This window comes from Ylistrum balloti, unplaced genomic scaffold (assembly GCF_031769215.1).
Source record: "Ylistrum balloti isolate Yb309-2 unplaced genomic scaffold, AGI_CSIRO_Ybal_v1 Utg369648, whole genome shotgun sequence".
Lineage (NCBI taxonomy): Eukaryota > Metazoa > Mollusca > Bivalvia > Pectinida > Pectinidae > Ylistrum > Ylistrum balloti.
In genome coordinates, this window is record NW_026781905.1 from 344,475 (window position 1) to 371,863 (window position 27,389).

Below are 27,389 nucleotides of genomic sequence, written 5' to 3' on the forward strand. Positions count from 1 at the left end.
AAAGGGAATGGAAGCAGAGAGGAGTTCAGAATGGGGGACACATGTGTGAGACAGAGAGAAAGAAGGAAAGAGAACGAAAACAGAGAGGAGTTCAGAATAGGGGATACATGTGTGAGGCAGAGAGAGAAAGAAAGGGAATGGGAACAGAGAGGAGTCCAGAATGGGGGACACATGTGTGAGGCAGAGAGAGAGAAAGAAGGAAAGGGAGTGGGAACAGAGAGGAGTTCAGAATGGGGGACACATTTGTGAGGCAGATAGAGAGAAAGAAGGAAAGGGAGAGGGAACAGAGAGGAGTTCAGAATGGGGGTCACATGTGTGAGGCAGATAGAGAGAAAGAAGGAAAGGGAGTGGGAACAGAGAGGAGTTCAGAATGGGGGTCACATGTGTGAGGCAGATAGAGAGAAAGAAGGAAAGGGAGTGGGAACAGAGAGGAGTTCAGAATGGGGGTCACATGTGTGAGGCAGAGAGAGAGAAAGAAGGAAAGGGAGTGGGAACAGAGAGGAGTTCAGAATGGGGGTCACATGTGTGAGACAGAGAGAAAGAAGGAAAGGGAATGGAAGCAGAGAGGAGTTCAGAATGGGGGTCACATGTGTGAGGCAGAGAGAAAGAAGGAAAGGGAATGGGAACAGAGAGGAGTTCAGAATGGGGGTCACATGTGTGAGGCAGAGAGAGAGAATGAAGGAAAGGGAGTGGGAACAGAGAGGAGTTCAGAATGGGGGTCATATTCGTGAGGCAGAGAGAGAGAAAGAAGGAAAGGGAATGGAAGCAGAGAGGAGTTCAGAATGGGGGTCACATGTGTGAGGCAGAGAGAGAGAATGAAGGAAAGGGAGTGGGAACAGAGAGGAGTTCAGAATGGGGGTCACATGTGTGAGGCAGAGAGAGAGAGAGAGAAAGAAGGAAAGGGAATGGGAACAGAGAGGAGTTCAGAATGGGGGTCACATGTGTGAGGCAGAGAGAGAGAGAAGAGAGAGAGGAGTTCAGAATGGGGGACACATGTGTGAGGCAGAGAGAGAGAAAGAAGGAAAGGGAATGGAAGCAGAGAGGAGTTCAGAATGGGGGACACATGTGTGAGGCAGAGAGAGAGAGAGAAGAGAAGAGAGGAGTTCAGAATAGGGGATACATGTGTGAGGCAGAGAGAGAAAGAAAGGGAATGGGAACAGAGAGGAGTTCAGAATGGGGGACACATGTGTGAGGCAGATAGAGAGAAAGAAGGAAAGGGAGTGGGAACAGAGAGGAGTTCAGAATGGGGGACACATGTGTGAGGCAGATAGAGAGAAAGAAGGAAAGGGAGTGGGAACAGAGAGGAGTTCAGAATGGGGGACACATTTGTGAGGCAGATAGAGAGAAAGAAGGAACGGGAGTGGGAACAGAGAGGAGTTCAGAATGGGGGACACATTTGTGAGGCAGAGAGAGAGAAAGAAGGAAAGGGAATGGGAACAGAGAGGAGTTCAGAATGGGGACACATGTGTGAGACAGAGAGAAAGAAGGAAAGAGAACGAAAACAGAGAGGAGTTCAGAATAGGGGTCACATTTGTGAGGCAGAGAGAGAAGGAAAGGGAATGGGAACAGAGAGGAGTTCAGAATGGGGGTCACATTTGTGAGGCAGATAGAGAGAAAGAAGGAAAGGGATAGGGAACAGAGAGGAGTTCAGAATGGGGGTCACATGTGTGAGACAGAGAGAAAGAAGGAAAGGGAATGGAACAGAGAGGAGTTCAGAATGGGAGTCACATGTGTGAGGCAGATAGGGAGAAAGAAAGGGAATGGGAACAGAGAGGAGTTCAGAATGGGGGTCACATTTGTGAGGCAGAGAGAGAGAAAGAAGGAAAGGGAATGGGAACAGAGAGGAGTTCAGAATGGGGACACATGTGTGAGACAGAGAGAGGAAAGAGAACGAAAACAGAGAGGAGAGAGATACATGTGTGAGGAGAGAGAGAAAGAAAGGGAATGGGAACAGAGAGGAGTTCAGAATGGGGGACACATGTGTGAGGCAGATAGAGAGAAAGAAGGAAAGGGAGTGGGAACAGAGAGGAGTTCAGAATGGGGGACACATGTGTGAGGCAGATAGAGAGAATGAAGGAAAGGGAGTGGGAACAGAGAGGAGTTCAGAATGGGGGTCACATGTGTGAGGCAGAGAGAGAGAGAGAAAGAAGGAAAGGGAATGGGAACAGAGAGGAGTTCAGAATGGGGGTCACATGTGTGAGGCAGATAGGGAGAAAGAAAAAAAGGGAGTGGGAACAGAGAGGAGTTCAGAATGGGGGACACATGTGTGAGGCAGAGAGAGAGAGAAGAAGAAAGGGAAAAGCAGAGAGGAGTTCAGAATGGGGGAACAGAGAGGAGAGAAAGGAAAGAGAATGAAAACAGAGAGGATGGGGGACACATGTGTGAGGCAGAGAGAGAAAGGAAAGGGAATGGGAACAGAGAGGAGAGAATGGGGGACACATGTGTGAGGCAGAGAGAGAGAGAGAAGGAAAGGGAATGGGAACAGAGAGGAGTTCAGAATGGGGGACACATGTGTGAGACAGAGAGAGAAATAAAGGGAATGGGAACAGAGAGGAGATCAGAATGGGGGACACATGTGTGAGGCAGAGAGAGAGAGAGAACAGAGAGAGGAGTTCAGAATGGGGGACACATGTGTGAGGCAGAGAGAGAGAAAGAAGGAAAGGGAATGGGAACAGAGAGGAGTTCAGAATGGGGGACACATGTGTGAGGAGAGAGAGAGAGAGAAGGAAAGGGAATGGAAGCAGAGAGGAGTTCAGAATGGGGGAACATGTGTGAGGCAGAGAGAGAGAAGAAGGAAAGGGAGTGGGAACAGAGAGGAGTTCAGAAACAGAGTGTGAGGCAGAGAGAGAAAGAAAGGGAAGGGCAACAGAGAGGAGTTCAGAATGGGGGACACATGTGTGAGGCAGAGAGAGAAGAGAAGAGAAAGGGAATGTGTGAGGCAGAGAGAGGAAAAAGAGAGAGTTCAGAATGGGGGACACATGTGTGAGGCAGAGAGAGAGAGAAAGGAAAGGGAATGGGAACAGAGAGGAGTTCAGAATGGGGGACACATGTGTGAGGCAGAGAGAGAAAGAAAGGGAATGGGAACAGAGAGGAGTTCAGAATGGGGGTCACATGTGTGAGGCAGAGAGAGAAAGAGAAAGGAAAGAGAATGGGGGGGAACAGAGAGGAGTTCAGAATGGGGGACACATGTGTGAGGCAGAGAGAGAGAATGGGGGACATGTGTGAGGCAGAGAGAGAAAGAAAGGGAATGGGAACAGAGAGGAGTTCAGAATGGGGGACATGTGTGAGGCAGAGAGAGAGAAAGAAGGAAAGGGAATGGGAACAGAGAGGAGTTCAGAATGGGGACACATGTGTTTGACAGGGAGAGAGAAGGAAAGAGAATGAAAACAGAGAGGAGTTCAGAATGGGGGACACATGTGTGAGACAGGGAGAGAGAAGGAAAGAGAATGAAAACAGAGAGGAGTTCAGAATGGGGGACACATGTGTGAGACAGGGAGAGGAAGAAGGAAAGACAATGAAAACAGAGAGGAGTTCAGAATGGGGGACACATGTGTGAGGCAGGGAGAGAGAAGGAAAGAGAATGAAAACAGAAAGGAGTTCAGAATGGGGGACACATGTGTGAGACAGGGAGAGAATGAAGGAAAGGGAATGGAAGCAGAGAGGAGTTCAGAATGGGGGACACATGTGTGAGACAGAGAGAAAGAAGGAAAGAGAACGAAAACAGAGAGGAGTTCAGAATAGGGGATACATGTGTGAGGCAGAGAGAGAAGGAAAGGGAATGGGAACAGAGAGGAGTTCAGAATGGGGGACACATGTGTGAGACAGAGAGAAAGAAGGAAAGAGAACGAAAACAGAGAGGAGTTCAGAATAGGGGATACATGTGTGAGGCAGAGAAAGAAGGAAAGGGAATGGGAACAGAGAGGAGTTCAGAATGGGGGACATGTGTGAGGCAGAGAGAGAAAGAAAGGGAATGGGAACAGAGAGGAGTTCAGAATGGGGGACATGTGTGAGGCAGAGAGAGAAAGAAAGGGAATGGGAACAGAGAGGAGTTCAGAATGGGGGTCACATGTGTGAGGCAGAGAGAGAGAAAGAAGGAAAGGGAATGGAAGCAGAGAGGAGTTCAGAATGGGGGACACGTGTGTGAGACAGGGAGAGTAAGAGAGAAAGGGAATGAAAACAGAGAGGAGTTTAGAATGGGGGTCAGGTGTGTGAGACAGTGAGAGAGAAAGAAGGAAAGGGAATGAAAACAGAGAGGAGTTCAGAATGGGGGACACATGTGTGAGACACAGAGAGAGAGAGAAAGAGAGAAAGGGAATGGGTACAGGTAGGAAAAAAAATAAGATTATTGAAACGAGGACTGCAGGACAAAGGAAAGAAAGACTGAAAAAAGAATATCAAGGAGGGAAAAAGTGAAGTTACAAAAGAGAGGGATAAAATGAAAATACTGAGAAGGGGCAGAGAACGAAAGAAGAAGAGGATAGAAGGTTTTAGATTTAGAAAAAGGTTAAAAAAGGAGCTTTGATTAGAGTAATTTACATACTTGTAAGCATTGATCCAGCTGAGAAGTGTGACATACTCATTACCTTCCAAACCCTGGGCTATCATGTCTGTGATCTGAAACAGTACAACCACATTGATAGTTCCTGTCTACCTTCTAATGATAATGTTAACATTGTTACTTCATTATATCAGTTCAAATAGTGTCCCCATCTCTACACAAGAGAAAGGAAAATTAATGTAAAGCAATGTTTTGAGTCTAACAGCAATTTTCACATTCATGGTGGCAAAACAGAGTGATCATCAATCAAGGATAAATGTTCTTGATTTGACATGAGATCTACAGTGAATAATTCTTTATATAGGTCATGTTGTAATACCCTCACACATTTTATATAGGTCATGTTGTAATACCCTCACACATTTTATATAGGTCATGTTGTTGTAATACCCTTGATTTTACAAGTTTTTAATTTATTTTAGCAATCAAGTGACAACTCCGTCAGCAAATAAGTTGAAATTAATAAGTTTAAATACACAAAACATTTTACTTTCAAATTTTATTAGATTTTTTATTTACTGCAATCCCAACCCTCCCACCCCTCCTCAAAAAAATATCAATCAATCCGAGTCATATGTAGCCCAATGCATGTATGAACTGTGATTGATATATAGGTCACATTTATCAACCCTATACTTACATGATTAGCAATCCCTGCATGGTACATCTTTACATACTTATCAACAATGGCATATGACGGGGGAAACACAGGAGGAAGCATCGTCTGAAAAAAATCATTCAAATTAGGAAACCAGCCATATGAAATCTATCATATGTTAACTAAAATTTAGGAACAAAAACTTGGATTTTATATCATTTGACAAGTATATTGATTACCTATTGTCAATCCTTTGTAGATTTTTCTTTACTGATTTGCTGGGCATGCAAGCAATGCTTTATTTTGCAAATATCACCAACAATAGAGACATGAGAAAGAATGATTCCCAGTGGATATCACCTCTTCAGGAAACACAAAAATGAAAATCTGCGAAAAAGCAAACTTTGCAAATGCTTTGAAAATCACACCATTTCCCACACAATATATGATCCACAGAGACGGACATTAATAATAAAAAAAAATGATTACCTTGACGACACGAAGGTCATCAATCATGAGTTGACGAGTGATCTCTAGATGTCGAACAAGCCACATTTTGTTGGTGTCTCGGTCTTCCATCTGGTTTCCTTCGATTCTACGAAACAAAAAAACTTAAATCATAACCGATGTTTTCATCAATGAACTTAAAACTTAAAAGTTTAGTAGACCTGTCTACCCCACATCGTGTCTCCATTTTTTTTCACACTAAACTGCCACCCAATAGTTTCTGGTACGTCTTTCTTCAAAATCGTGCTTTTTCTTATATTAAAGTGCATGCTCAATTAAGCACTGAACCACGTTTGAAAAGGGCACTGCTTAAGCACCAAACTTCATGATATGTCATTTATGGTGGTGATAAATGACAACGTGTAGCAGGCAAACATCATACTGTAAATCACTTAGATAAACAAAGACCCAACCTTCTATAATACTTACTTGTATGTAATTGTGCGTTCCAGAATTTCAAATGTTTTCTGCTTCCAGCGTTTTGGCCGCCCCACAGGAAGGAATCCTGTTTGCTCTTTTCTTTTCATAACAATCTCATCTCGTCTAATATGTAAAATATAAGTATACTGTCTTGTTAGTGACTTCGAAAATATTTATTTAATATGCTGTTCTGGAGATTTCTAGCATTCTTATCAGGAAGCCAAGGAGGAACTCCATCACAATTTTTTTGTTTTTAAGAAGTCATTCAAACAACTGTATCTCCAGCTATTTCTGATGCTATATAGATTGAGCTACCATGGCTCTATATCACTATTACTGGTAGTGTTGAGTACTAGACACTTCTAATACATCACTACAGAAGACAAGACCGGAACATGACAATCACGTCATACTATTATTACTGGTTCTTGGAGGGAACATGACAATCACGTCATACAATTATTACTAGTTCTAGAAGGGAACATGACAATCACGTCATACTATTATTACTAGTTCTAGAAGGAAACATGACAATCACGTCATACAATTATTACTGGTTCTAGAAGGGAACATGACAATCACGTCATACAATTATTACTGGTTCTAGAAGGGAACATGACAATCACGTCATACAATTATTACTAGTTCTAGAAGGGAACATGACAATCACGTCATACTATTATTACTAGTTCTAGAAGGAAACATGACAATCACGTCATACAATTATTACTGGTTCTAGAAGGGAACATGACAATCACGTCATACAATTATTACTGGGAAGGGAACATGACAATCACGTCATACAATTATTACTGGTTCTAGAAGGGAACATGACAATCACGTCATATAATTATTACACATTATCATACAATTATTACTGGTTCTAGAAGGGAACATGACAATCACGTCATACAATTATTACTGGTTCTAGAAGGGAACATGACAATCACGTCATACAATTATTACTGGTTCTAGAAGGGAACATGACAATCACGTCATACAATTATTACTGGTTCTAGAAGGGAACATGACAATCACGTCATACAATTATTACTGGTTCTATAAGGGAACATGACAATCACGTCATACTATTATTACTGGTTCTTGGAGGGAACATGACAATCACATACAATTATTATTACTAAGAGTTCATTTGGCCACCTACACCAATCCAGTTCCGTAATAAACATGACAATACTTTCACTACACAGCCTACTACTAACAAAATTATGAAAAACCCTGGGTTCTAGAAGGAACATGACAATCACGTCATACTATTATTACTAGTTCTAGAAGGAAACATGACAATCACGTCATACAATTATTACTGGTTCTAGAAGGGAACATGACAATCACGTCATACAATTATTACTGGTTCTAGAAGGGAACATGACAATCACGTCATACAATTATTACTAGTTCTAGAAGGGAACATGACAATCACGTCATACTATTATTACTGGTTCTAGAAGGAAACATGACAATCACGTCATACAATTATTACTGGTTCTAGAAGGGAACATGACAATCACGTCATACAATTATTACTGGTTCTAGAAGGGAACATGACAATCACGTCATACAATTATTACTGGTTCTAGAAGGGAACATGACAATCACGTCATATAATTATTACTGGTTCTAGAAGGGAACATGACAATCACGTCATACAATTATTACTGGTTCTAGAAGGGAACATGACAATCACGTCATACAATTATTACTGGTTCTAGAAGGGAACATGACAATCACGTCATACAATTATTACTGGTTCTAGAAGGGAACATGACAATCACGTCATACAATTATTACTGGTTCTAGAAGGGAACATGACAATCACGTCATACAATTATTACTGGTTCTATAAGGGAACATGACAATCACGTCATACTATTATTACTGGTTCTTGGAGGGAACATGACAATCACATCATACAATTATTACTGGTTCTCACTGTTTTCCATAAGAGCCAGTCGCCGGCCAATTTGACCGGCTACTTTGATCATTTGGCCACCTACACCAATCCAGTTCCGTAATAATGTTCCGTACATGACTACATGCACACGGCAGGCCAGCCTCCTACTTTCACTACACAGCCTACTACTAACAAAATTATGAAAAACCCTGGGTTCTAGAAGGAACATGACAATCACGTCATACAATTATTTCTAGTTCTAGAAGGAACATGACAATCACGTCAGACAATTATTACCAGGTCTAGAAGAGAACGTGACAATGAGGCCATACAATTATTACTGGTTCTAGAAGAGAACATGACATTCACGTCATACGATTATTACTAGTTCTATGTATGTTATGATCTTTACCCTTCTTGTTTTCTTATCTGCTTAAATTAGTCATATGGCAACATCTTTCCACAACAGAAACTGACAAACAAAATTTGAGAATGACAGAGGCCTTTTCGGTTTGTCCGCCAAATGCATCATACATGACAAGAGACAAAGGGGAACCTACATGTGAAATCTGAAAAACATCCGTCCGGTGCTTCTCAAGAAATAGTGATAACAAACTTTTATAGTCAAAATGGCCGCCTGTCAACCATTTGTTTTTCTGATCAGTCCTAAAATCAATGAAGCAGAACCTGAGACAAAGAGGAACCTACACATGAAATTTGAGAAAGATTCATAAAACACTTCTTAAGAAATAGCAATAACAATGATTGTTTATGGACAAAGAGATGACAGACAACAGATGAAGGACATGGGCGACAGACCTCCCACGAAGGGTGATCAGTGGTAACAAGCTTGCCTTTCACCTTGCCATCTCGGGTTTGATTCCTAAAATGCACATGAATGTAGGGGTCACCTGCCTGACCATATGGGTTTTCCTTGGGTACTCCGATTTCCTCCCGCAATAAGACCCTTCCCGCGCTTACATCCAGGCCAACAAAAGTGACATGTATAAGCTGAAATTTGTTTCGCGATTTTTGTAAAATGAATAAAGTTTATATATGTTTGAAGGATGATTTGAACAGTCCACCAACTGATGATAGCTATCTGAAAAACTTCTTCTGAGACAGAGTCATAATTCATACATACTCATGATAAAATTAGAGCTATATAACTCCCTAAAATTGTTGACAGTATGATGGGAATACTTACTTTTCTTCTCGTTCTATAATACGCAGTGCTGTGACAATGAGAGTAGGTTCACGACGCACTGTAATAAGAACTCTGCCCATTATTATCCATAACTGTTTGCCTAGGTCCTCTGAAAGTTTCTCAACATCTTTAAAATATTTCGTAAGTGTCTGAAACAATGAAGCAGAACATTATTATCCATAACTGTTTGCCTAGGTCCTCTGAAAGTTTCTCAACATCTTTAAAATATTTTGTAAGTGTCTGAAACAATGAAGCAGAACATTATTATCCATAACTGTTTGCCTAGGTCCTCTGAAAGTTTCTCAACATCTTTAAAATATTTCGTAAGTGTCTGAAACAATGAAGCAGAACATTATTATCCATAACTGTTTGCCTAGGTCCTCTAAAAGTTTCTCAACATCTTTAAAATATTTCGTAAGTGTCTGAAAGAATGAAGCAGAACATTTATGTTCGTCTGTCATAAAAAATCTCTTTGCACTAATATCACTACCCTATTCGATCCAATAAGTGCCACGGGCGCTTAAAAATTGCAATTTAGGGGGCACTTATTAGAGACCATCTTAGATGTAAAAGAAACACATTCAGTAATAAAAAATCTACTGTACGGTTCATGTATTGATAAAATCACTAGTTTTTTTACATGCAATAAAACCATCTTAGACCATCTTTAATATAATTTTTTTTTACGTTTTTCTGGAGTACATCTCCTTATAAACCGACTTGTAACAATTCTTGATCGTGACTAAAAGGTAAGTAAATCTAGACTTTTAGCTATTTGATGGGGGGGAGGGGGCGCTTACAGGGATATGGTTGCTTATTGGGTCGAATACGGTATGTTGTTTATTTCGTAGCTGTGATGTTCATCGTAAACAACGTCCTACCAGAAAAGAAATAGGAAGAGTGTGGACATACTGATAACTCACATTGTTGTCTGTTGGAGACTTTTGCGGCTGTTTATGAAGCTCAAACATCAGATCATCTCGTGCCATTTCAAGGTCTGTCAAGCTGTCAAATATCATGAACATGTTAAGTTATTATTATTATTATCTTAATGGCCAGTCAACACATAAAAGGTGGTTAGGACCATCAACCCTTGTATTTAATATAAATATATTCCTCAACATGAAGAAAACTATATTTAATCAAGTATACAGTGAAATCTCATATTCAGTATGAAGGATAGACAAGTTGGAGATGATGACTTTCATTTCTGTAAAACATTAAACAAAACTGCAGTAAACTTACTGTTTATGTGCCTGTAAAAGCTTGCTCTCATTGATGAACTCCGCTGTCTTTCGAACACTTTCAGGTACAGTGAAAATATGCTTCAAATTTTCCATGGCAGATCCAAGCTATTGAAAGAAACAAATCCTCCATTAAGGCATGACATTTAGATACATGGATAAGACTTCTATTGAACTTATTACTAAGCAGAGAAACAGTCTGATAAACCTGATATAGACCAAATCATGACCTGCTCAATCCACAAACAGTGCTAGAATCATTTCATATTTCTTTCCTTTCAGTACTTCACAATTTCAAAATCATTTTGTTTGACCTAATATTTTCAAAATAATATTTAAAAATAGAATGCCATGTATATATGGATTTGATAAATATACAGTAGAGTTGATTATAAGATTTTTCCCGTGATATTCATTCAATACACCCATCATCCTTGATCTTGAAGAGCTGTGATTAGATATTACATAGCCAGAGGTTGGTGACATGGGGTGATTTTCAATTGCTAGGTTTACGTTGGTAGTATCTTGGCAGTCAAGATTTACATCAAGTGTATCTAGACATTACATGCTGTATTTTAACACAGTCAAGTAGTTCTTGAAAAGTTAGGATTTAAAATCGTTTGAAGAAGTATCCTGATTAGTGAGTATCGATAAGGAACATTTCGGTAATCGGTTGATATAATATCTAAGCACAATGTCACAATACACCTACCTGACAAAAACTATTGTTTTCTTTGTTAACAGCACTCAATTTATCTTTCAGAGGCTGAATAGATTTATAGGTCTCTTCAACTACATCCAAACTGAAAGGATATTCACAAATACACATGGTGTTGAATGTTAAGGTGCCAATACTTTTTAAACATAGAGAAAAAAACATGAAGAAAAAATAATTGTATCAGTTATACAGCCATATCATAAAAGTAATATTGTAAACATCCGTAATAATACTAATGTGACGTCATAATAAGTCCTATTTTGATGATGTCACATGATTACCTTGATAGTGCAATACATACCGTCCAATTTGAAATAAGTCTGTCTTTATGGAAATTAATTTGAGGGTTGTGAGAATATGAGATATATGATAAATAAAATCCTACATTATGTCTATGTAATATGGGGTTTCCACATATCAAACTTGTTAAATGATTTGATGTGTTGCTTGTCTAAAAGCTACCAGTATTTTATTTAATGACGAGTTTTATGAAATGGTCTGTTTGGGATTTCAGTCTGAAATAGATTAGACTGTATTGATAATATTGTGTAAATTCAATGTGCATGTAATTAACTACATGTATAACTAAATTTAGTACAGAACTGATGTAAAATTATATACACCTCTGTTTGATTTCATAAACATCCTGAAGAGCACTTTGTAACTGGTTCAGGCCAGTCCTGACTCCATCTAACTGTGATTGGACAGCAGACTTCAACATGGTGTCCACTGAAGCCTAGAAAAAAATATATTAAAGCAACATGTCATTATAATCACTGTTCATACAAATGTAGAGATAAAGATATTAATATTCAGATAGGTGGCATCAGATTTTCCAAGCATTATCCAGCAATAAATCTGTGTCTGGTAATGCGCCTATCTATTGCCATTTAATATCATTAATAACAAATATTATTTCAATGTCAATGTCCTGTAATAAGCCCATCCCTTAACTGTTAAAATGTTGACAATAACAACAACAACCAACCCCTCACAACAGTCAGCTGCTCAATAAATCTGACACCTTTTCTGATATGTGTAGTAAAATGTTGACAACAACAACAACCAACCCCCTCACAACAGCCAGCTGCTCAATAAATCTGACACCTTTTCTGATATGTGTAGTAAAATAAATTTACCTTCTTACGAGTCATTCTCCTCTTATACTGGTCTACCCTCTCCAACTGTTCTGGTCTCTGTGCAAACACACGTAAAAAAAGATTTGAGAAAAACATGAAATGAGCTGTTTGTCTCTCTTATACACTAACTTCACTAAAACTGATATATATCACACAAATGTTATGCACATGAACTCAGACCTTCATTCTCCAATGCCCTCCAATAAAGTTGTCTCAAAACTAGATGTCTAAAATATTCCATTGAAATTATCAAGAATCTTTTCCATTAGAAGATTTCACTGAAAAGCAAAAGCATTAAGCTGAAATGTGTTATTGATGGAAACTAATAGTGGTCAAAGACAAGAGATTTAATTCTACCTGTAGAATGCTAGCAATTCGCTTGGTTGCCGAGGCTTTTGCTTCCTCCTCCATACGGCCAAGGTCGAGTGGTGCTGGTGGACTCAACGTTGATTCTCCCGGCATTTTTCTGGTCTTCAATACAGGACTCTAATTAGTAGCAACTTATCTCAACTTCCACAGCAGCAGCTACAATAAGAACACAGCAAATCAAACATATGGAAAGAATTTACATTGGCTTGCTTGTTAGTTAATTCACATGACAGTGCTAACATGTCTTAATAAAACTTGTTTACATGATATGGTTGGAATAGAATAAAAGATCTGGTTCTTAAAAACTACAAACTTTATTTATTTTACAACAATTGCGAAACAATTTATTTCAACTTATATACATCAGACTTGTTGGCTCGGATGTAAGCGTGTGAGGGTCTTATTGTTGGAAGAAACCGGAGTACCCTGGGGAAAGTCCACGTGGTCGGACTGGTGACCCTTACCATTTCACGTCTGTTCCAGGAGTGGAACCCCGGACGTTTAGGTAAAAGGCGAGTGTGTTACCACTGCGCCACCCTACCACCCAAGATCTGGTTCTTTCAAACAAGTGGTCAAGAAGGATGTATCAATTTACCTGATCATTAAAAGCTAGTGATTTTTGGAACTCTGTTTCATGCATCTAAATCTTGAACTTATGCTTTTCATGTGGGACTCAGTCAAATTTTGAGAACCCACTATATCTCTTTGTAACTGGACTCAACAATTTTGGAAGTGGTGCTTTGAACTCACCAGAGAGAATCCTACCAAAAATTCTGAATAGCAACCATTGTATAATATTCTTATTCAAACATTAACAATGATAACTTGAAATATTTCCCATTTCAAGCTCTGTTTTTCTGCAACCATGTCTAGGCAATTAATTTTGTGTAGCAAGGAAATGAAGTAGTTTGACTACCCGGGTATATGACATGAATCCAATATATTCTATGACTATTTACAGTCCACCTAATGAATTCTGCAGAGAGATTGATGTGTACAGTATCTATGCCATTATGAGCAATGCTAATTTGAGAGAATCTATATATTTATACCCACAACACAGAAAAAGAATGTGAATGTATGTAAAGAAAAGATAAGTAAGCATCATTCAAACTAGTGCTATGTTGTACATAGCTCCAACCAAAAAAGCACTTGAACGGTGTACACAAAATGAAAACTTCTATAATGCAAAGAGATGAAATTTTGTATCAACAATTATATCTATCTAGCTAGCACTTATTGGTGATTTTCATAAATGCTTCATTGTATTAAAGTTGAGAGTAACATGCACACAATCTAAATGAATAGATTGGAATTTGGTATGGTGGGAATTTTTCTTTGCCTAAAGTAGTTGATTATCTGCCTTGAAAATAAAAGCTTAGCTTCAATCCCATATCTCTGTGTAGTTTTCTTGTTTTTCCATGAGATTTTACAGTGTTTAGAGGTCCAGATGTTCACATTATTATATATAAGCACTCACTGTCATGATCATGATCAGTGGGAAGTGCAGCAGAAAAAGCATCAAGAAAATACTAACATGTCAACATAATCATAATCCAAAGTCAAACTAGTGCAATATAGGAACAAAAGATTTACATAGGAACTCCAGAAAAAGTACAAGGAGAATAAGACCAGGTGTTCTGGAAGGGTAAGGGTCTTCTGCTTCATCATGTAAACATTGGTTATAGGGCTAAAAAGTAGTACCTAATATAATGTATATGCAAATTATAACTACATTACATAAACTGTGATACATTTATAGATTTTTGAATAATCTAGCACAATTTAATTTAATTCTATTTAAAATTAAGGAAGTATTAAGAAACGAAAGGTTTTCATCATATTATTCCCACATTATAAAATGAAATGTAATTAAAAACCAACATTATTTAGTAAAAGACAATCTGTTACAGGATAACCACAAGGACTATATATGAGTTAATCTTATAATTACCTATTGATTGTGTGATGGAGAATGGTTATTCAGTATAATTTCTGTGTACCCCCTCCTTCCCCCACCCACCCTCCAAACCAGCCAACCAACAATTAATTACCACGTCCCTGATATGCATAATCAACTACTTATAATCAACTCTCTTTAACTAGGTCACAGGTACCGGTCTCGTCTGTCAATACAATATATGAAATTAATCCATTACATTCTACATCTATCTGTATACTTCGTAGTGCATATATTGAATTAACACAAAATAAAGCCCAACAAGAGCGAGAGAGTGATTTAGAGGTAGATAATACGAAGTGGGAGTGTATTGACAGACAGGGCTTGGTACATGTGACCTAGAATAGCAGTTCCTGTCGTATTGCGATCAACAGATCAGCTACAGAGGACATCAAACAAACTAACGATTGATTAGCTGTTATATACTGATAAAAAATAATGTCGAGCATTCGTCTAACAAAAAGTGAGTTTGATATCCACGGGCACCTGCAGTCGTTTACAAACATCACCGCAGAGACTCATGCGTGAACGTCTATTTTTACCGGTTTCTGATAGTATAGATTATATTGTCCATCTAATAGTATAGCTTTACATACCTCCAACAGTACAAACATTCGCTCTGTAGAATTAACGAAACAAACGTTTCTGAATAATTAAGCTAAAGTTGACAAAATACAGCCCAACGTTGACGTTTGTTTATATTCTGACATCCTACTTCCGCTTTCCGCCGTTTGTCGTCTCGCGACTTCACGCCATATAGTCACGTGATAGTCGTTTATTTACGTGTGTACTGCGAAACGTTACATGACGTCACAAAGCAGGCCGTACTCATGGAATAAATTTGGACGTCCATCTTGAATACAGGGACTAAATGTTACGTTTTGTACATAGAAACATTGTAAGATAATGTCTTGAAGCACACGAGCAGAAAACGTCTTCAGAAACGAAAGGTAAACGTTAACAACCAGGAAGTATTTGGGTCGGTCATGCTGCGTTGTGTTTAGCAGCTTCGTGGAAAGTAGAATGGATAATGTAGACGTTACGTCATCAGTTCCTCTTTTCTTATGGAAACGTTGTTGTGTGTTCGGTTGTCTTTGTGGGCCATCTAAGACAAATGTTAACAAATAAACCAAGAACGTTGGTAATTCATTGACGTTTGAAATTCGGTTTGGCTGCGGGCACTGCCATGCCTGCATGTAATGTATAGACACAAACACAACTGTCGGTGGTCGGCATGACTGAATCATAGTAATGAGATGCTCATTGCAGCATGTTTATAATCATTGTTTATCAAATTCAGATGACGTTTTCTGATTTATTTACATGACAGATCACACATTAAATTTCTTGTTTGTTTTAATGAGTTTCAAATTCACTTAAACTGTTGAAAAAATTAACATGAAGTTGGAAAAGTGTGATGTATGCTACTTTAACAAGTGTGAGATTTATGTGAAAAGTATTAATTTGATCAACTTCAGTCATTTATTCTGCATTTTGAAATTAGATCTTACAACAATATGTGGGTAAACCAGACTGATTTTAGCCTGCCTTGAAGTTTTCTGACAATTTATTAATTAAAATTTCAATGAAATGAATTTGTACTATTACATTCAAGAGATTAGTCTAGAGATTAAAGTCTTCAGTCAGTGGACTCATTTCAGCTCTTTTGACTTACAGAAAATGAATAATTTGAAGTATAGTTTCCACCTCAAAATATATATAAATACAATTAAGACCAGTGCTCCAGATAACTTTTTGACATGTGGGGTTTTCAGAAAATGAATAATTTGAAGTATAGTTTCCACCTCAAAATATATATAAATACAATTAAGACCAGTGCTCCAGATAACTTTTTGACATGTGGGGTTTTCACTCCTACCTTTATAAATTGAGGGGTTTTTTCACCCCTGCCTTCAACAAGTGTATGGGTTTTTCCATATTAGGGTAACACTGAATTTGTAAACATTTTTGACAGCGCCATATTTGCTATGCGACTGGTTTATAATCACGATCAAGAAAGCGCTTGTTACGAGTTTCGTTTACTTGATAAGTGTCTGTTTGACTTAGATTATTGAGTTTTCTAACTACGTAATATTGGAGCCGGACATTGACGCAGAGTCCGGATTTCGCACGGGTTAATGACGCAAATCTGATTTTTTTCCTAGCGTGAAATTAGAAATATTGTGCGTGAAAACGCATTCACACAGGCTATCTGGAGCACTGAAGACTTTGTAAGATTTTCCGTTTTCCTCTCAGTAATTGGGAAGAGTAAAATTCTTGACTTGCTGTTACGACAACAAGGCGTAATGAAATCACAATCAAGGGCTGACAATTTCCGCTTGGGTAGAGAAAAAATCCAAATAGCTGAGACTATAATTAGGTGACCTATACTCTCTGTACTTCTATTTATAGTTTTTACAGAATTCGGAAAACACTTTCTTGTCATAACTTTATATCAGTAATTGTGAGAATATGTCTCTATTTTCAGACAAAGTCACAAAGTGAATAGCTGAAACATTTCAATGAGGATGAGGGAGGTGTTAAAGGTATAGTATTGACCTGGAAACATTTATTGTATGGTAAAACAAACGGCTTCCATATCATAATACCATCATCTCTCTCTCACAAAAATTCAAATGTTGCTTGTAGTGAAATGCGTTAATGTGTTAATGAACACCTCTTTGTAATAATTGTTCGACACAATCTTAAAATTAGGTACCTGATACATATTTGACATGAGACCAAATAAATACACATGCAGCATTTTTCACCGCATGAAGTATTCAGATGTGCTCAGCTTTAAAATCTGTTGAAAGTATGTCATCTGTGGTTTGTCCTTTGTCTTCATTCATTGTATGTCCTTTAAAAAATCACTCCTGGAACTCATAAATGCTATGAAGAATGTTGGTGGTATATGAAGTAAACACTTCTTGAAACTTGTCACAAGAATTGTTTACAGACAGATAATGAATCTTTCAGCTTGATAAACTCAGACTGTTTATGAATGTTATATGTAAGTTATAGTTTCAACAAAAGTTGTTGACTAAGTGTTCTGTTGTAGCCACTTCCTGATGATAATATACTGACGGTGACATGTGGAAACCTGGTTGGAAGTCTTCACAGAGACAAGTTTTTCTGTCCAGGTATACACCGCGAATGTATCGAGATCAACGGCATGTTTGTCACCCCAAAACGATTCTCAGTGATGGGAGAAAAGGCAAGATTAAAGGATTGGAAAAATGCTGTGCGACTCAATGGATTCCAGTTAAGGTAAGGAAATAGTCCTGGACTCTCTATGTTTCATGCTGAGAAATAACTTACATTATCAACTCATATTAATCATCCAAAATTATCTATCAATGTCATCTTGGCACATTTCTTGGTCCTGTCTACTGTCTAGTGATTGAGTTAGTTACTAGAAGAGATGGTGTAACACAGTAGGCGTAAACACACGTACTTGTTTGTAATAGCCATGTTTATTACATGTTGAATAATAATAATGTTACATGTACAATAGCAACATCTTATCCACATACAGAGTTCATATACTAGTACTTCACATTGTGTCTTGTATCAGAACTGTCCATCTGGTGGGCTCACCCAAGGCTGTCTCTGACCGTGCAGTCAGGTGTCCAAACCCCTTCTCTCCCTATCCCCAGAATCTAGCTTCTATTTATCTCCTCTTGACCGATTCTGTCCCGCTATCCCCTTATATGGACTTCATTTGTTACTAGATGATACAATTGCTGAAGTATAGCCACCTGTACTCGAGGTCCAAGGTTGAGATTCCCCCTGCTAATTTGTTACTTGAAATATACCCTTATAATTACTCCACCACTAGGTGGCCACTGTCCGAGCGGTGAATTACATAAGTTTAATTATCAAGGAAGTGGGGATAGTCTCTAATCAATTAACTGGCCAAAGCTGTACACCCACTGATACGATTCTCGATTCTTGGGGCCAAGACTACACCAACCTAAGTGTATATATGCAAGTAATTATCCACACCCCTGTGTACTACCTACATGTGCCTTATTGATATACTATTGAACATTAAACGAACTATTGTTTAAGCTAACTTATTTCAACCAATCCCATATGAAAATCCAGATGTGTTACGCTAAACCCTATTTTGTTACAATGGAAATAAAATGAATCAATTGATTATTTTGCTGATCAAGTAATCATGATGTTTCTGTATGATGTATATGGTAGTGTGTTTACCTGTGCATACTTCTTCATCATGCTGTGATGCTTCATGTTGATCACGTCATTTGAAATAAGAATTGTTACTCCCGTTACTCAGATGATACAATTTCTTCATAAAGGTGACAATTCGTGTTATTTGACAATTCATGGTATTTGACAACTCTGTTGATCAGAACATCACTACATATTTACCAGATAGGAATTATTCTATTTTTTTTTTCTTCAGGTGTTGTAATAAAGTATAAGGTTCTAATTTCCGAGGAAAATTTGTTTACCATTCTTGGAAATATATTGAATCAGAACTTATCTTTTTTGTTAACTTGACAGGAAATACATTGATTCTGTTTGACAGCAAGTACATTGATTCTGTTTGACAGAAAGTACATTGATTCTCTCTAACAGGAAATACATTGCTTCTGTTTGACAGGAAGCACATTGATTCTCTCTAACAGGAAATACATTGCTTCTGTTTGACAGGAAGTACATTGATTCTCTTTGACAGGAAACATTGCTTCTGTTTGACAGGAAGTACATTGATTCTGTTTGACAGGAAGTGCATTGATTCTCTCTAACAGGAAATACATTGCTTCTGTTTGACAGGAAACATTGATTCTCTTTGACAGGAAATACATTGATTCTGTTTGACAGGAAGTACATTGCTTCTGTTTGACAGAAAGTACATTGATTCTCTCTAACAGGAAATACATTGCTTCTGTTTGACAGGAAGCACATTGATTCTCTCTAACAGGAAATACATTGCTTCTGTTTGACAGGAAGTACATTGATTCTCTTTGACAGGAAACATTGCTTCTGTTTGACAGGAAGTACATTGATTCTGTTTGACAGGAAGTGCATTGATTCTCTCTAACAGGAAATACATTGCTTCTGTTTGACAGGAAACATTGATTCTCTTTGACAGGAAACATTGCTTCTGTTTGACAGGAAATACATTGATTCTGTTTGACAGGAAGTACATTGCTTCTGTTTGACAGAAAGTACATTGATTCTGTTTGACAGGAAGTACATTGATTCTGGTATCCTGAAGTTCAGTAACCATGAAAGCATGTGTACAGGGCGTTGTATTGCAAGGGCACCTGGGGCCAGGTCGGGACCAGCAGCAGATACCCTATTGCCACCTGACTCCAAGCCTGGTCTTCCACGTCCACTGGGTATGTTCACCACATTATCAGGGAATAACATAATGAAGATAGAAAAAGTCCGAACAGATGACCAGTGGTCAAACGGTGAAATGGAGGAAGATGTGAAACCAGATGTCAATCAACTACAGCTACAGATGCTCCAGGCCCAGAATTTGTCAGTCAGCAAGGCCAATGCATATGCACAGTCCAGTCCCTCATCAAGGATAGCAAAGACTATGGTACCACACATTTACCCCACACACATAACTCCAGCCATTCCCATGGTACCTCCAGATGAGGGAACAGAGGACATCACAGAGGAAGGTAGGCTGCAATTAGAATGATTTAGAAATGCACTGCTTTTACTCTCTACCTCTTTATGCTTGATGTTGAATGTAGTCTGGTTGAAAATTCTGGAATTATAGAGCCCCATAGTTATTGAAACAGAAGTAATGTTCAATTGATGAAGACATGTTGTAATAATATTCCACTCTTTCTTATTAAATACTTAATGTGGTATTGCTATGTCGTGGAATATTGTGCCAGATTTTATAAATATTTAGTGCCTAGGCCAAAAAGTCTTAGCCAAGGATTGAACTAAGTACATAATGATAAAATAGCATGGTTGTACTTAACTAAACAGGCGTGGGGATACTGCCTACAGTACCTAAACTACACTTTGTATACAACTTTGGAATTTCTTACCTAAAACCAGGTACATTTGAACTACAATTGATAATATTGTCACAGATTGTGAAGACCGTCTGCTCTGGAAGGGGATTGTAGAGCTTGGTCTTGTTGATGAATTCTTCAGAGAAATAAAGGCATCACTGGACGTGCTGAAAAATGGAATGATCAAACGGCAGGTGCCTTTAGCAGGTAAATGGCCGCCATTCTTACTTTTGGTTTTCCATTGATGTTAAAAATGACTTTCTAACTTAAGTTTTATTATTTTTTTTTTTCTTGTGTCTTTAAGTTATTTGCGTCCAATACACCAAACAATGGTTATACGATATAAAGTTGACGTGTTTATTTTCCAAAAGATTGATCCCAGAGAATTACTGCTTTTAAGTAACAAGTATGCAGTAGTGATCAACACCTGCAAATTCTTCCCAAAAGATAAAGTATTGATAGTAACAAAGATTTTATTGATTTGGCGAGGATTACTATGTATAAATGATCATTATTTTGACAGACTCTCGGAAAATCTCGGTGATTGTAAAACAATTAGGTTTAATGCAGAAACTGAAGTATAAACTGGAGGCACATCAAACAGATATGGAACGTCAAAGACAGAAACTTGATCGGGAGATGGAAGGTATTTCAGATATTCAATAAAGTTTTGTTGATAAGTTCTTTCATATAGACTAACTTTGATTATCTCCAAAAAATAGTGACCATCACAAACACAAGTGGAGAGATTATCTACTAAAATAGTGACCATCACAAACACAAGTGGAGAGATTATCTACTAAAATAGTGACCATCACAAACAGTAGTGGAGATATTATCTACTAAAACAGTGACCATCACAAACAGTAGTGAAGAGATTATATCCAAAAATAGTGACCATCACAAACACTAGTGAAGAGATTATATCCAAAAATAGTGACCATCACAAACAGTAGTGAAGAGATTATATCCAAAAATAGTGACCATCACAAACACTAGTGAAGAGATTATCTACAAAAATAGTGACCATCACAAACACTAGTGAAGAGATTATATCCAAAAATAGTGACCATCACAAACAGTAGTGAAGAGATTATATCCAAAAATAGTGACCATCACAAACAGTAGTGGAGAGATTATATCCAAAAATAGTGACCATCACAAACACTAGTGAAGAGATTATATCCAAAAATAGTGACCATCACAAACACTAGTGAAGAGATTATATCCAAAAATAGTGACCATCACAAACAGTAGTGAAGAGATTATATCCAAAAATAGTGACCATCACAAACACTAGTGAAGAGATTATCTACAAAAATAGTGACCATCACTAGTGAAGAGATTATATCCACTCACAAACAGTAGTGAAGAGATTATCTCCAAAAATAGTGACCATCACAAACAGTAGTGGAGAGATTATCTCCAAAAATAGTGACCATCACAAACAGTAGTGAAGAGATTATCTCCAAAAATAGTGACCATCACAAACAGTAGTGGAGAGATTATATCCAAAAATAGTGACCATCACAAACACTAGTGAAGAGATTATATCCAAAAATAGTGACCATCACAAACAGTAGTGAAGAGATTATATCCAAAAATAGTGACCATCACAAACAGTAGTGGAGAGATTATATCCAAAAATAGTGACCATCACAAACACTAGTGAAGAGATTATCTACAAAAATAGTGACCATCACAAACAGTAGTGGAGAGATTATCTCCAAAAATAGTGACCATCACAAACACTAGTGAAGAGATTATCTACAAAAATAGTGACCATCACAAACAGTAGTGGAGAGATTATCTCCAAAAATAGTGACCATCACAAACGCTAGTGGAGAGATTATCTCCAAAAATAGTGACCATCACAAACAGTAGTGGAGAGATTATCTACAAAAATAGTGACTATCACAAACACTAGTGAAGAGATTATATCCAAAAATAGTGACCATCACAAACAGTAGTGGAGAGATTATCTACAAAAATAGTGACCATCACAAACAGTAGTGGAGAGATTATCTACAAAAATAGTGACCATCACAAACACTAGTGGAGAGATTATCTCCAAAAATAGTGACCATCACAAACAGTAGTGGAGAGATTATCTCCAAAAATAGTGACCACCACAAACACAAGTGAAGGGATTATCTCCAAAAATAGTTACTCCTTGAACAGTAGTGGAGAGATCTGTTTTAAATTTTCAATACAAGTATGTACTAGGTTTTTCTTTGACTGAAATAACGCATATTACATTTTAGAAGTTGTCAGAAAGACTTGAGGGATATCTTTGAATTACAATTATATGTTATTACTTCAGTCTCTCATGAAATACTGATGTATCTTTGAGATATATGCTGGCTTCTGTTGGTACTACATATTCAATACAATTAAGGACTAAATGTTTATATATGAAATATGGTCCATTTTTGGTCATATAGCCTGAATGGTCAGGATCACTTATTACTATCACAATCTATCTGTTGTTGTGCACTATATGGTGTCTGTAAACTTTTTAACATTTTCTCCATACCTCAATCAAATCCACTGAATTGATTTTAGTGAAATTTCGCTAAAAGCTTCAGTGGCATTAAATGAATCTAAGTTGTAAATTATATGGTCCCCGCCCCTCTTGGCCTTGAAGGGCAGGGTCAAACCTGGTCAAATTAGCTGAAATTTCAACAATCTTCTTCTTCAGACCCAAAATATCAGAATCTTTTGGTCTCTTGAAGTGGGAAAGTCTTCAAGTGCTTTATCACATCTGAAATTGATAAACCTGAGGCATCTCGTTTCCCCCCTGGAAGGGAGTGAAGTTTACTATAGATCATATGAAAAAATTATGTTTTTGGCTATATTTTGTTTTTTATTCTGTTGAAATCCAACTGCATGAAATTATCAGGATAGATGTCAATGTGATGAGATAGAGGACATTTAATAGTGTCTTCAGTAATAACGAAAAATATTTCCCAACTGTGTCAAATATTATAGTATCTTTCACGAATGCACAGCACATTATGTGCTGTATATAAACTTTTCATATTTTGAAAAACTTCTGCTCAAGGTCCACCTGTGGGATTAAGCTGAAACTTAAATGATCCTAAAATGGTACATGTACTAAAGACCAAGTGTTCCTTTTTTGGGTCAGTTCAAAATTCACTTAAAATCCAGCCATGACCACCATAATCTACTTGAGTTCCACTGATGCCATTGAGGTGAAAATTGGCTTGGGTTGTAAGGAAGGCCTTCTGGAAAGTTCAATATGGCAAACATGCATAGCAGCCATTTTTATTCAGCTGAAATTTGTCTAAAATCATCTAAAGATAGTATTTACCAAATGTTGTTGTTTTTCAGATCAGTCCAAAATCCAATATGGCTGCTATCTTTCTTATGTTCCCGTGGTGCATTTGAGCTGAAATTTTTGTGAATGTTGAGAAACATGATTGAGGAGTGTTTTTAGCCCTTACAGCTAAAGTGTTCCAAACTATTTTAATCATTTAGTAACTGTTCCTACTACTTCTACTGCTGTTTTATGTATGTGTGTCTCCATAGTCTGATGACTGTTAAGCCTCATGGGCCTCTCTTTTTAGGTCATCTGACCTGAAGGGTCGAGATGACCTATAGCCGTCGTGCTTCGGCCGTCGTCGTGCGCCATCCGCTGTGTGTCATCCATAAACTTTTCATTCAAAAAACTTCTTCTCAAATACTGGAAGGCCTAGGGGGCTAATACTTGGCCCATAGCATCCTGGCATAGAGCCCTACAAAGTTTGTTCAAATTAATGACCTTGACCCACTTTCAAGGTCACAGGGGTCAAATATGTTAAAATATACAAACGACTTCTTCTCAATAAGCAAAAGTCCATGAGTGCTGATATTGGGCCTGTAGGATGCTTGGAGGAAAGGCTACCAAGATTGTTCAAATGAATGACCTTGACCCATTTTCAAGGTCACAGGGGTCAAATATGTTAAAATATACAAACAACTTCTTCTCAACAACCAAAAGGCTCAGAATGCTGATATTGGGTCTGTAGCATGCTGGGATGAAGGGCTACCAAGTTTGTTCAAATAAATGACCTTGACCCACTTTCAAGGTCACAGGGGTCACATATATCAAAATATACAAACGACTTCTTCTCAATAAGCAAAAGTCAAAGAGTGCTGATAATGGACCTGTAGGATGCATGGATGACATGCTACCAAGTTTGTTCAAATGAATGACCTTGACCCACTTTCTAGGTCACAGGGGTCAAATATGTTGAAATATACAAACAACTTCTCTTCAATAAGCAAAAGTCCAAGAGTGCTGATAATGGACCTGTAGGATGCTGGGATGACATGCTACCAAATTTGTTCAAATGAATGACCTTGACCCACTTTCAAGGTCACAAGGGTTAAATATGTTAAAATACGCAATTGACTTCTCAATAACCAAAATGATTAGAGTGCTGATATTGGGCCTGTAGGATGCTTTGAGGAAGGGCTAGCAAATGTGTTCAAGTGAATGACCTTGACACACTTTCAAGATCACAGGGTTCAAATATGTTAAAATCTGTAAACGACTTCTTCTCAGTAACCAAAAGGCTCAGAGTGCTGATGTTGGGGAAGGGCTACCAAGTTTATTCAAATGAATAAAGCCCACTGTTTTAGCGGCAGACTCAATTTTGTTCGAGTTTGGCTTGCTTTTTGTCAGATGACCGTTAAGGCCCATGGGTCTCTTGTTTTATTATTATTTAATGAAATTGTATCAAGTGTTGTAACATGACATTTTTTTTTGCTACAGAGTTACAGAGAAAGGTACGAGAATTTGAAGCAAAAAAAGCGCTACTGAAAAGGAAGTCTGAGTGTTTTGAGCAGTTACTGGATATTACAGCTCCAAAGACAGAATCAGTTTGGGGAGAAGGATCAGGTTCTCCATCTGAGTATCGATCTCCATCTACATATAAAAGAGCTGGTATCAGTCAGACTGAAAATGAACCTGGACAACTGAGTGTGGTGTTTCCTCCACAGCAGATGTCCTCTGTACTCAACACAGACATCACAAATATGTCTGCAAATACTGTTTTAGCAGAGGAGTCTGCCACTGAGGACAGCGGCACTCACTTCATAGTCAACATCAATGAGTCTGCTACATCAGCCAATAGTTATCCAGAAGATCTCTCTAAATCTGCCTCACAAAGTGCAGTGCCTAGTAATACCGACACGGCCATGGATTATATCATTACGTCTGCAGAGGACCTGTCAAAGTCGGCTATATCTGGTGAGTCAGCAGAGGCCGCAAATGGAGAAAGCGAGAAGACAAAGTACGCAGTAATGAAAGAACCTTCCACTGACGTGCAAGGGGATGGTGACCCAAATGATGAGGCAAAATTCACAGGCATTAAGCTGAAAGTCCGCAGAGGACGTAAACGCAAACCAAGGGAAATCCCAAGAACAGATCCTTCAGAAGAATATGTCATTAAGATGGAACAAGCAATGACAGAGGAAGGAGAAACAGCTCTGAATTGTGTGACAGGGTCCAATGATTCTGTTTGTGATTATTCTAATGATTATGAGGAAGGCAATAGTACAGACATTGCAAAAGACATAGAACCAGAAAAATCAGGAAACATTGAAGGCAAGACTGATCCAGGGTCACAGGAAGAGGACACGTCCACTCTTCATGAGGAACAGAAGATCTCTGAGGGAGACGGGGAGGATTTGACAAACGGGACCAGTGTTAGACAAGACAATGAACAAATCACCCAAAGCCCATGCAAAATCAGTTTTGATTTCACTGGTATCAAAGTGAGTCGTAGAGGGAGAAAAAGGAAATCCAGAGAGTACACAACAGAGGAATCAGAAAGACTAGTTACGTCATAATACCTTGTGAGGTCCAAGAACAGGAAATCACTGCTGGACACAATCCTTTGGTCTGATGATAAGACAGCACGCTGGTCCTGTCCAAAGCTAAGCTGATTAGACCAGATAACTTGAATGTTGAATTAAACAAGCCTCACAAAATTTTCACAGTGACGTAAAATTGTGAAAGTGTCTTAAATGTTTCAAGACCCTCTCAGAAGTGGCAGTAGCAAGTGAGATATAATGTTTTTAATCTTATGTCATATGCATATCAGTGCTCCAGATAACTTTTTGACATGTGGGGTTTTCACTCCTACCTTTATGAATTGAGGGGTTTTTTCACCCCTGCCTTCATCAAGTGTATGGGTTTTTCCATATTAGGGTAACACTGAATTTGTAAACATTTTTGACAGCGCCATATTTGCTATGCGACTGGTTTATAATCACGATCAAGAAAGCGCTTGTTACGAGTTTCGTTTACTTGATAAGTGTCTGTTTGACTTAGATTATTGAGTTTTCTAACTACGTAATATTGGAGCCGGACATTGACGCAGAGTCCGGATTTCGCACGGGTTAATGACGCAAATCTGATTTTTTTCCTAGCGTGAAATTAGAAATATTGTGCGTGAAAACGCATTCACGCAGGCTATCTGGAGCACTGCATATAACAGATTTCAATGAGATTGACAAACAAGGCTTATGAAGGTAGAGAATAGAATTACATCAATCAAATCATTGAAATACATTTGCTAATTATCTAACAGTAGTCCCATGTTGGATAATAAGTCCATCCTTATGTAATTCAGTCATGTAGAAATGCTAACACAAATTATGTCATTGTCTTGTAGTAAGCCCACTCTCTAACTCCGAGTCAGTTTAGCTGTAAAGCTCTGGGG

General features: G+C 38.2%; 2 protein-coding genes across 2 annotated transcripts in view; one reads left to right on the forward strand and one right to left on the reverse strand.

Moving 5' to 3' along the window:
- Positions 1-15,328, reverse strand: part of LOC132555833 (exocyst complex component 3-like) — a 42,477-nt gene extending 27,149 nt beyond the window's left edge. The window contains exons 1-12 of the mRNA XM_060220196.1: positions 15,232-15,328; positions 12,664-12,831; positions 12,307-12,363; positions 11,791-11,903; positions 11,162-11,252; positions 10,451-10,557; positions 10,129-10,210; positions 9,206-9,354; positions 6,093-6,206; positions 5,646-5,751; positions 5,199-5,282; positions 4,541-4,614 (exon numbers count right to left, since the gene is read on the reverse strand). Coding sequence (XP_060076179.1) covers positions 4,541-4,614; positions 5,199-5,282; positions 5,646-5,751; positions 6,093-6,206; positions 9,206-9,354; positions 10,129-10,210; positions 10,451-10,557; positions 11,162-11,252; positions 11,791-11,903; positions 12,307-12,363; positions 12,664-12,768 — 1,082 coding nt within the window. The 5' untranslated portion in view covers positions 12,769-12,831; positions 15,232-15,328. The remainder of the gene's footprint in view (positions 1-4,540; positions 4,615-5,198; positions 5,283-5,645; positions 5,752-6,092; positions 6,207-9,205; positions 9,355-10,128; positions 10,211-10,450; positions 10,558-11,161; positions 11,253-11,790; positions 11,904-12,306; positions 12,364-12,663; positions 12,832-15,231) is intronic.
- Positions 15,329-15,509: 181 nt separating this feature from the next.
- On the forward strand, positions 15,510-26,712 carry LOC132555968 (uncharacterized). Its single transcript, XM_060220358.1, has 7 exons — positions 15,510-15,585; positions 17,124-17,181; positions 17,697-17,905; positions 19,862-20,307; positions 20,734-20,862; positions 21,179-21,301; positions 25,436-26,712. The coding sequence occupies exons 2-7, from the start codon at positions 17,158-17,160 to the stop codon at positions 26,512-26,514; spliced, it is 2,010 nt and encodes a 669-aa protein (XP_060076341.1). The 5' UTR covers positions 15,510-15,585; positions 17,124-17,157; the 3' UTR covers positions 26,515-26,712.
- Positions 26,713-27,389: the final 677 nt, after the last annotated feature.